General features: G+C 47.3%; 1 protein-coding gene across 1 annotated transcript; it reads left to right on the forward strand.

Moving 5' to 3' along the window:
- Positions 1-1,879: 1,879 nt before the first annotated feature.
- On the forward strand, positions 1,880-3,013 carry LOC127912618 (olfactory receptor 5AN1-like). Its single transcript, XM_052482639.1, has one exon. It carries the CDS (start codon positions 1,880-1,882, stop codon positions 3,011-3,013), a length of 1,134 nt encoding a protein of 377 aa, XP_052338599.1.
- The last annotated feature ends 8,071 nt before the right edge of the window (positions 3,014-11,084 follow it).

Below are 11,084 nucleotides of genomic sequence, written 5' to 3' on the forward strand. Positions count from 1 at the left end.
CACTCCAGACCTCCAGTGCGCCTCCAGGGTCCAGTACGCCCTGTTCCTGCTCCTCGCCCTCGTCCTAAGGTGCGTGTCCTCAGCCCGGTACCACCAGTACCAGCACCATGCACCAGGCCTCCAGTGCGCCTCCAGGATCCAGTACGCCCTCTTCCTACTCCTTGCACTCGCCCTGAGGTGCGTATCCCCAGCCCGGAACCACCAGTTCTGGCACCACGCACCAGGCCTACAGTGCGCCTTGGCAGTCCAGAGTGTCCGGTGACGGTACCCAGTCCAGAGCGTCCGGCGACAGTACCCAGTCCAGAGCGTCCGGCGACGGTGCCCAGTCCAGAGCGTCCGGCGACAGTACCCAGTCCAGAGCGTCCGGCGACGGTGCCCAGTCCAGAGCGTCCGGTGACAGTACCCAGTCCAGAGCGTCTGGCGACAGTACCCAGTCCAGAGCGTCCGGCGACAGTGCCCAGTCCGGAACCTCCAACGATGGGCCACAGTCCAGAACCTCCAACGCCGGGCCCCAGTCCGGAATCTCCAGCGACGGGCCCCAGTCCGGAGCCTCCATCGCCGGACCCCAGTCCGGAACCTCCAACGACGGTTCCCAGTCCGGAATCTCCAACGACGGGCCCCAGTCCGGAACCTCTAGCGACGCGCACCAGTCCAGGGTCTCCAGCGACGGTCCCCAGGCCAGAAGATCCGGCGATAAACCACACAGCGAGGGTCCCCAGCCCGGGGCCTACGGTGAGGATCCGCAGTCCAGAGCATCCGGCGATGATCCACGGGTCAGGACTCGCGTCCAGAACCAAAGTCGCCACCAAGATTAGATGCCCACCCAGACCCTTCCATATAGATTTAGGTCTGCGGCCGGGAGTCCGCACCTTTGGGGGGGGTGCTGACCTTGGTTACCTTAGTTTTCTTTATTATATGGTTAATTCAGGGTGTGACAAGGGTGGTTTGTTTAGTTTTTGTATTGTCTAGGGGTTTTTGTATTGTCTAGGGGTTTTTGCTTGTCTAGGTTTTTTGTTCAATCTAGGTGTTTATATGTCTGTGGTTGCCTAGATTGGTTCTCAATCAGAGGCAGCTGTTTATTGTTGTCTCTGATTGGGAACCATATTTAGGTAGCCATATTCCTTGGTTATTTTGTGGGTTGTGATTCTATGTTTACTTGCCATATTGCTTCACGGTAAGTTTTGTTTAGTTCTGGTCAGTGTTCTCTCTTTTATTAAAGAGTTATGTTCGCTTACCACACTGCGCCTTGGTCTCCTCACTATGACGACCATTCCAACACAGAAAAGCTGCTTTTTAACATACTTCATTACCATTTATTGGAAGGAAAACTATTTTACACAATTACTTTAAATATATATTTTTTTATATAGAAAACTAGTCGACAATGTCAATTACAAGGATGATGAAGGTGATGAGGATGAAGGTGAAGGTGATGATGACTATTTGGCTATTTTTACTGTCATTATTTATTATCATACCAACAAATATCAATGAATAACCAAAATAAAGTGTAAATAAAATATACATTTAAACATATGGTGACTGGAAGAAAATTTAGCAACAGATAACATGAAAGTCTGCAACCCCTGATTCAACAGGTGGACACAGTCTCAGCACCCTGAGAGAGAGAGAGAGAGAGAGAGAGAGAGAGAGAGAGAGAGAGAGAGAGAGAGAGAGAGAGAGAGAGAGAGAGAGAGAGAGAGAGAGAGAGAGAGAGAGAGAGAGAGAGAGAGAGAGAGAGAGAGAGAGAGAGAGAGAGAGAGAGAGAGAGAGAGAGAGAGAGAGAGAGAGAGAGAGAGAGAGAGAGAGAGAGAGAGAGAGAGAGAGAGAGAGAGAGAGAGAGAGAATAAAGGAGTAAAGCCATGCGCTCGGCTCGGCCATGGCTCATAAGTTCATCATGAATTCCACTCAGGTGTTCAACCCCACGGGTCCATGCGTTGCTTATACTTTTGAGAACGGAACGGAAGATGACAACTTCGACCTAGGAGGCTGCCTCTTTTTGTTCATAATGCCATTTGATGCAGTCGTGAATGTGCTGGTTTTTGTGTTCTTGATGCTCACAATCCTGTCTTTGGCTGTGAACGGATTCACTTTGTTGGGACTGGGACGCTCGGAGGACCTATCTTGGGAGCCACGCTACACCCTGCTGAAGAACTTGATTTTGAGTGACATGGTGCAAACCATCAATGTGGGCCCCTTTGTGACCCACTGCTTACTGCAGAGAAGCACAATGAACTTTAACACCTTGTGCCTCCTCCAGTATTTCACCGGCAGCGTCTGCATCTTCAGCACCCTCATCACCATCACCTGCATGGCCATTGAGCGATACCTGTATGTGTGCCATGCCATCCACTACCTGTCCATCCTCACCCCTCTGCGCCTGCGCCTCACCATCGGCCTCACCTGGGTCTTGTCCATCAGCCTTGTCTGCGTTAACTTCACCCTGCTACACCAGGGGGAAGGGGAGTACGGCACAGCAACGTCTGGACTCATATGTGAGCCTGACACCGTGGAACGCCACATGGGTTTCCCCAGGGCAGCGGCTATCACCCGCAAGCTGCTGGGCTTCATCTTCACCCTGCTCTGCATCCTCAGCTACTGCTTTTCCTATGTACGGATGTACCAGGACGCCCGCAAAGCTGTGGTGCCCTTCAACACGGTGAACACTCGGGCTCGCAACACTGTGCTTTTCTACTGTGGGATGTTGTTCCTGCAGCTACTCCCTATGTTCCTCAGGATCACCTCGGATGCTCTGTGGGAGCTGGAGGGCACAGGGGCCATGATGACCGCCCTCTCCGGGGCTGGGACCTCGCTGTACGCTGGAACTCTGCACATCTCCCTCCTGATCGTCATCATGGTGCCTCCCTGCATCAACCCACTTATCTTTGGCATTCGCAATTGGGAGGTACGTCAGGCGCTGTTCAGACTCTTCCACTGGAAGGGCAACCCCCCTGATCTGGAGCTGGAGAGGACGTGGGTGAGGTCACAGCACAGGGCAGGTGTGTTGGAATGAGGCAGGGGAGAGGTGTCTCCCAGAAATAGCAGCTGAGAAGAGGGACGATGAGATGCATTCAATTTGGGATGAGACAGACACAGAAACTTGTGAAGGGAATTTACAGTAAGGACTAAACTACAGTAACGACCAAAAATACCAGTTTTATAATATTATACTGAATGTATAATTATCTGTACCATGCAATGATAGTTGGCCAAGGCGTGCTATTTCATCAAGCTTCATTACAAGTATTGGTGTAGTGTTTCGGAAGGCATCTGATATTGTCTTGAGAAAAGTGGTTCTCATTTACAAGGGCAAATGCATTTTCACATGCTGAGATGTTAGTGACCATCACAGGCTTTTACTGTTCTTGGACTGTTGTCCTCTTTCATTATCTTTGGGCTCCTGAGTGGCACAGCGGTCTAAGGCACTGCATCTCAGTGCTAGAGGCATCACTACAGACACCCTGGTTTGATTCCAGGCTGTATCACAACTGGCTGTGATTGGGAGTCCCATAGGGTGGCGCACAATTGGCTCAGCGTTCCATTATTAAAATGACCAGTGATTCAGGCAGAAGATGAAAGGAATATGTTTTGCCCCTGTCTTCTCTGTCCCTGTCTTCTCTGCCCCTGTCTTCTCTGCCCCTGTCTTCTCTGTCCCTGTCTTCTCTGCCCCTGTCTTCTCTGCCCCTGTCTTCTCTGCCCCTGTCTTCTCTGCCCCTGTCTACTATGTCCCTGTCTTCTCTGCACCTGTCTTCTCTGCACCTGTCTTCTCTGTCCCTGTCTTCTCTGCACCTGTCTTCTCTGCACCTGTCTTCTCTGTCCCTGTCTTCTCTGTCCCTGTCTTTTCTGCCCCCGTCTTCTCTGTCCCTGTCTTCTCTGTCCCTGTCTTCTCTGCCCCTGTTTTCTCTGTCCCTGTCTTCTCTGCCCCTGTCTTCTCTGTCCCTGTCTTCTCTGTCCCTGTCTTCTCTGCCCCTGTCTTCTCTGTCCCTGTCTTCTCTGCCCCTGTCTTCTCTGTCCCTGTCTTCTCTGCCCCTGTCTTCTCTGTCCCTGTCTTCTCTGTCCCTGTCTTCTCTGTCCCTGTCTTCTCTGCCCCTGTCTTCTCTGTCCCTGTCTTCTCTGTCCCTGTCTTCTCTGCCCCCGTCTTCTCTGCCCCTGTCTTCTCTTTCCCTGTCTTCTCTGTCCCTGTCTACTATGTCCCTGTCTTCTCTGCCCCCGTCTTCTCTGCCCCTGTCTTCTCTTTCCCTGTCTTCTCTTTCCCTGTCTTCTCTGTCCCTGTCTTCTCTGCCCCCGTCTTCTCTGCCCCTGTCTTCTCTTTCCCTGTCTTCTCTGTCCCTGTCTTCTCTGCCCCTGTCTTCTCTTTCCCTGTCTTCTCTGTCCCTGTCTTCTCTGTCCCTTTCTTCTCTGCCCCTGTCTACTATGTCCCTGTCTTCTCTGCCCCTGTCTTCGCTGCCCCTGTCTACTATGTCCCTGTCTTCTCTGCCCCCGTCTTCTCTGCCCCTTTCTTCTCTGCCCCTGTCTACTATGTCCCTGTCTTCTCTGCCCCTGTCTTCTCTGCCCCTGTCTACTATGTCCCTGTCTTCTCTGCCCCTGTCTACTATGTCCCTGTCTTCTCTGCCCCTGTCTTCTCTGCCCCTGTCTTCTCTGCCCCTGTCTACTATGTCCCTGTCTTCTCTGCCCCTGTCTACTATGTCCCTGTCTTCTCTGCCCCCGTCTTCTCTGCCCCCGTCTTCTCTGCCCCTGTCTACTATGTCCCTGTCTTCTCTGCCCCTGTCTACTATGTCCCTGTCTTCTCTGCCCAAGCAGTGAGGATGAGAACAACACAGTGGGATGTGGATAAATGTTTTCAGGTCAAATGCAGCCGTTAAAAAATATGGGGAACAATTAAGAACCTTACTGTGATTGTTTTCAATTCAAATGGTCAAAAATAAACAAAAATAGCTTCTTAGCAAAGAGTCATTTCTCAAGCAATAATTTTGCTTGGACTTGTCTGGGAGTGGAGTGGGGAGGGGAAAACTGACAACGATATGTTATTGGCAGAGGTTTGGAACTCTCTTTCTTATTGGTCTATTGCTTATAGGTCTCATTGATCAACAGGCAGGTGTTGTATTTTATGTTGAATGTTCTGAGAGTATGTTATTATATCTTACATTATTGTTTATACAGGAGCAGCTGCCTTCTTGGCCAGGTATCCCTTGGATAAAACTTGGCATTTATTGTCATGAAGGCAGCTCTGCAGAGTGGTCACTAGCTGGCACAGCCACAGAGTCATGAAATTGGATGTTAAACCAAACCCAAACCACACTGATTTAAAAACTAACCCTAACATTAACCACACGGCTAACCCTAATGCCTAACCCTAACCTGAAATTGCGACCAAAAAGCAAAAAAAATGTTCCACATTTTTGACAATATAGCCCATTTTGACTTTGCAGCTGGCCCATCGAGCAGGAAATAGATCAGTTCAGCCTACAGGACAAGATTCATGACAATAGCCCTGCGGGTGATAATTATTAATGTAAAAAATATATATTTTTGCGATTTTCTAGATATAAATTGATTTAAAACATTGTCTCCTAAAGTTTCAAAAGCTTTGACTATCATCCAGAAACTGCCATAGTGGTGGAGCCAGCACACTAAACTGCCATAGTGGTGGAGCCAGCACACTAAACTGCCATAGTGGTGGAGCCAGCACACTAAACTGCCATACCATATTTCATCAACTTCGATACATAGGCTACTCTTTTATAGTTATTTTCCTCAAGTGAAACAAGGTCAGGTGATTTTCAGACAATCACATCTGGATTACTCAACATTAAAACATTACAGTGAAACGTGTTTTTAAAATGTATCTATTGCCATGAGAATGGTGAATAATTGTATTACTGTTATAAAATTGTCCTTAATATTTCTATTGTCTTTCTTTCTGTTTTTACTTCCAATTGAAGCAAAAGTGTTCTGGTTAGATTTTGTATTGGCATAATGAACCCATATTATTTTATGCACTACGTAATCTGTGTAAATGATTGCTTTCAGGGTTTATTCATCAACTGATTGTGATGTCACATTTTCAGACATAAATCTATGCCATACAATGCATTGCTGTTGAATAAAGATCTATAATTTCATGTATTGTGTGGTTATTCTTTTCATGGAGATGGGTGTCACCGGATATTGCATAATAATTGATAATTGGCTGTTAATAAATTGGTGGTTCAGGTTGAATCAATACCCTGTCGCCTGGTAGAAATTAGGAATCATTTGACCTGCATAAACCTGGCCAAACAAGACTACTATTTGACCATGCACTAAACACATGCCTTGATATACATGCCATAGTCATTTGAGAGCCATGTGTCCAATGAGAGACAAGACATGCACCCAACCCAGTTCATTAGAGGTTATATGGGAACCTGCTCCAGACTCCAGTTCATTAGTGGTTATATGGAAACCTGCTCCACAGACTCCAGTTCATTAGAGGTTATATGGGAACCTGCTCCACAGACTCCAGTTCATTAGAGGTTATATGGGAACCTGCTCCACAGACTCCAGTTCATTAGAGGTTATATGGGAACCTGCTCCACAGACTCCAGTTCATTAGAGGTTATATGGGAACCTGCTCCACAGACTCCAGTTCATTAGAGGTTATATGGAAACCTGCTCCACAGACTGCAGTTCATTAGAGGTTATATGGGAACCTGCTCCACAGACTCCAGTTCATTAGAGGTTATATGGGAACCTGCTCCACAGACTGCAGTTCATTAGAGGTTATATGGGAACCTGCTCCACAGACTCCAGTTCATTAGAGGTTATATGGGAACCTGCTCCACAGACTGCAGTTCATTAGAGGTTATATGGAAACCTGCTCCACAGACTGCAGTTCATTAGAGGTTATATGGGAACCTGCTCCACAGACTGCAGTTCATTAGAGGTTATATGGAAACCTGCTCCACAGACTGCAGTTCATTAGAGGTTATATGGGAACCTGCTCCACAGACTCCAGTTCATTAGAGGTTATATGGAAACCTGCTCCACAGACTGCAGTTCATTAGAGGTTATATGGGAACCTGCTCCACAGACTGCAGTTCATTAGAGGTTATATGGAAACCTGCTCCACAGACTCCAGTTCATTAGAGGTTATATGGAAACCTGCTCCACAGACTCCAGTTCATTAGAGGTTATATGGAAACCTGCTCCACAGACTCCAGTTCATTAGAGGTTATATGGAAACCTGCTCCACAGACTCCAGTTCATTAGAGGTTATATGGGAACCTGCTCCACAGACTGCAGTTCATTAGAGGTTATATGGAAACCTGCTCCACAGACTGCAGTTCATTAGAGGTTATATGGAAACCTGCTCCACAGACTCCAGTTCATTAGAGGTTATATGGAAACCTGCTCCACAGACTGCAGTTCATTAGAGGTTATATGGAAACCTGCTCCACAGACTGCAGTTCATTAGAGGTTATATGGAAACCTGCTCCACAGACTCCAGTTCATTAGAGGTTATATGGAAACCTGCTCCACAGACTCCAGTTCATTAGAGGTTATATGGGAACCTGCTCCACAGACTCCAGTTCATTAGAGGTTATATGGAAACCTGCTCCACAGACTCCAGTTCATTAGAGGTTATATGGAAACCTGCTCCACAGACTCCAGTTCATTAGAGGTTATATGGAAACCTGCTCCACAGACTCCAGTTCATTAGAGGTTATATGGAAACCTGCTCCACAGACTCCAGTTCATTAGAGGTTATATGGAAACCTGCTCCACAGACTGCAGTTCATTAGAGGTTATATGGGAACCTGCTCCACAGACTCCAGTTCATTAGAGGTTATATGGAAACCTGCTCCACAGACTCCAGTTCATTAGAGGTTATATGGAAACCTGCTCCACAGACTCCAGTTCATTAGAGGTTATATGGAAACCTGCTCCACAGACTCCAGTTCATTAGAGGTTATATGGAAACCTGCTCCACAGACTCCAGTTCATTAGAGGTTATATGGAAACCTGCTCCACAGACTCCAGTTCATTAGAGGTTATATGGAAACCTGCTCCACAGACTCCAGTTCATTAGAGGTTATATGGAAACCTGCTCCACAGACTCCAGTTCATTAGAGGTTATATGGAAACCTGCATGGTTCATATTGGCAGGGTTTAAGCCAGCGGTCTGTGTTGTGTTGTTACCATGGCAATCTACCATGCTGCACTAAGGTAAAGGGTCTGAATACTTATGTAAATGTGATATTTCTGTTTCTAATTTATAATACATTAGCAAAAATGTATAAAAAAATGTTTTTTGCTTTGTAATTTATAGTGTGTGTGTAGATTGATGGGTGGGGGGACAATTTAATACATTCTAGAGTAATGCTGCAACGTAACAAAATGTGGAGAAAGTCAAGGGGTTTGAATACTTTCTGAATGCACTGTATGTGCATGTTATGTGTGACTGAGCAGATGATGCAGTGTGTGAGTATGAAGGAGCCTGATAGTTTTTTTATTTTACCTTTATTTAACTAGGCAAGTCAGTTAAGAACAAATTCTTATTTTCAATGACGGCGTAGGAACAGTGGGTTAACTGCCTGTTCAGAGGCAGAATGACAGATTTGTACGTTGCCAGCTCAGGGGTTTGAACTTGCAACCTTCCGGTTACTAGTCCAACGCTCTGACCACTAGGCTACCCTGTGCATAGAGACCCCCCCCCAAAGGTCACAGGCTTAAAGCAGTTCTGCGTGCAAGAGTGGTCCAAAATTCACCCACAGCGATGTGAGAGACTGATCAACAACTACAAGAAGCATTTGGTTGCAGTCATTGTAGCCAAAGGTGGCACAACCAGTTATTGCTTATAAAGGGAACATTTACTTTTTCACACAGGGGAATTGGCTGTTGCATAACTTTGTTAATTTCTTAATTAAATTGAATAAGGTAAACCTTTATCTAATATTAGGTTTTGGTTGAAGAGCTGCTAACATTCAGTATTGAAAATATGCAAAAATGTGTACTGTACAAGGAAAGGGGGTACAGGACAAGGCCAGAGGAAGTGAGCGATAATAAGTGCTTTAGCTGTCATTTTGTTGTCATAAATTTCACAAATGTTTCTGTTTGATGTTATGTCAAGCCTATACCACGTAAACACATATCAGTGAACAACAGACAATAAACAACTATCGAACCACGTGTAATAAATAAATACAAACGGACTGGAATATAGCTGGATGAAAGAATTAGACATTTACATCTGCAATTGTTAGTTATGTAAGGACCAAAAATACCAGTTTTATAATATTATACTGCCCCTGTCTTCTATGCCCGTCTTCTCTGTCCCTGTCTTCTCTGCCCCTGTCTTCTCTGCACCTGTCTTCTCTGTCCCTGTCTTCTCTGTCCCTGTCTTCTCTGCCCCCGTCTTCTCTGCCCCTTTCTTCTCTGCCCCTGTCTTCTCTGCCCCTGTCTACTATGTCCCTGTCTTCTCTGCCCCTGTCTTCTCTGCCCCTGTCTACTATGTCCCTGTCTTCTCTGCCCCTGTCTTCTCTGCCCCCGTCTTCTCTGTCCCCGTCTTCTCTGCCACCTGTCTTCTCTGCCCCTGTCTACTATGTCCCTGTCTTCTCTGCCCCTGTCTACTATGTCCCTGTCTTCTCTGCCCCTGTCTTCTCTGCCCCTGTCTTCTCTGCCCCTGTCTACTATGTCCCTGTCTTCTCTGCCCCTGTCTTCTCTGCCCCTGTCTACTATGTCCCTGTCTTCTCTGCCCCTGTCTTCTCTGCCCCTGTCTACTATGTCCATGTCTTCTCTGCCCCCGTCTTCTCTGCCCCCGTCTTCTCTGCCCCCGTCTTCTCTGCCCCTGTCTTCTCTGCCCCTGTCTACTATGTCCCTGTCTTCTCTGCCCCTGTCTTCTCTGCCCCTGTCTACTATGTCCCTGTCTTCTCTGCCCCTGTCTTCTCTGCCCCTGTCTACTATGTCCCTGTCTTCTCTGCCCCTGTCTTCTCTGCCCCTGTCTACTATGTCCCTGTCTTCTCTGCCCCTGTCTACTATGTCCCTGTCTTCTCTGCCCCTGTCTTCTCTGCCCCTGTCTTCTCTGTCCACGTCTTCTCTGTCCCTGTCTTCTCTGCCCCCGTCTTCTCTGCCCCTGTCTTCTCTGCCCCTGTCTTCTCTGCCCCTTTCTTCTCTGCCCCTGTCTTCTCTGCCCCTGTCTTCTCTGCCCCTGTCTTCTCTGCCCCTGTCTACTATGTCCCTGTCTTCTCTGCCCCTGTCTTCTCTGCCCCTGTCTACTATGTCCCTGTCTTCTCTGCCCCTGTCTACTATGTCCCTGTCTTCTCTGCCCCTGTCTTCTCTGCCCCTGTCTTCTCTGTCCACGTCTTCTCTGTCGCTGTCTTCTCTGCCCCCGTCTTCTCTGCCCCTGTCTTCTCTGCCCCTGTCTTCTCTGCCCCTTTCTTCTCTGCCCCTGTCTTCTCTGCCCCTGTCTTCTCTGCCCCTGTCTTCTCTGCCCCTGTCTTCTCTGCCCCTGTCTTCTCTGCCCCTGTCTACTATGTCCCTGTCTTCTCTGCCCCTGTCTTCTCTGCCCCTGTCTACTATGTCCCTGTCTTCTCTGCCCCTGTCTACTATGTCCCTGTCTTCTCTGCCCCTGTCTACTATGTCCCTGTCTTCTCTGCCCAAGCAGTGAGGATGAGAGCAACACAGTGGGATGTGGATAAATGTTTTCAGGTCAAATGCAGCCGTTAAAAAATATGGGGAACAATTAAGAACCTTACTGTGATTGTTTTCAATTCAAATGTCAAAAATAAACAAAAATAGCTTCTTAGCAAAGAGTCATTTCTCAAGCAATAATTTAGATTGGACTTGTCTGGGAGTGGAGTGGGGAGGGGAAAACTGACAACGATCTGTTATTGGCAGAGAGGTTTGGAACTCTCTTTCTTATTGGTCTATTGCTTATAGGTCTCATTGATCAACAGGCAGGTGTTGTATTTTATGTTGAATGTTCTGAGAGTATGTTATTATATCTTACATTATTGTTTATACAGGAGCAGCTGCCTTCTTGGCCAGGTATCCCTTGGATAAAACTTGGCATTTATTGTCATGAAGGCAGCTCTGCAGAGTGG

Source organism: Oncorhynchus keta, chromosome 27 (genome assembly GCF_023373465.1).
Source record: "Oncorhynchus keta strain PuntledgeMale-10-30-2019 chromosome 27, Oket_V2, whole genome shotgun sequence".
Taxonomy (NCBI): domain Eukaryota; kingdom Metazoa; phylum Chordata; class Actinopteri; order Salmoniformes; family Salmonidae; genus Oncorhynchus; species Oncorhynchus keta.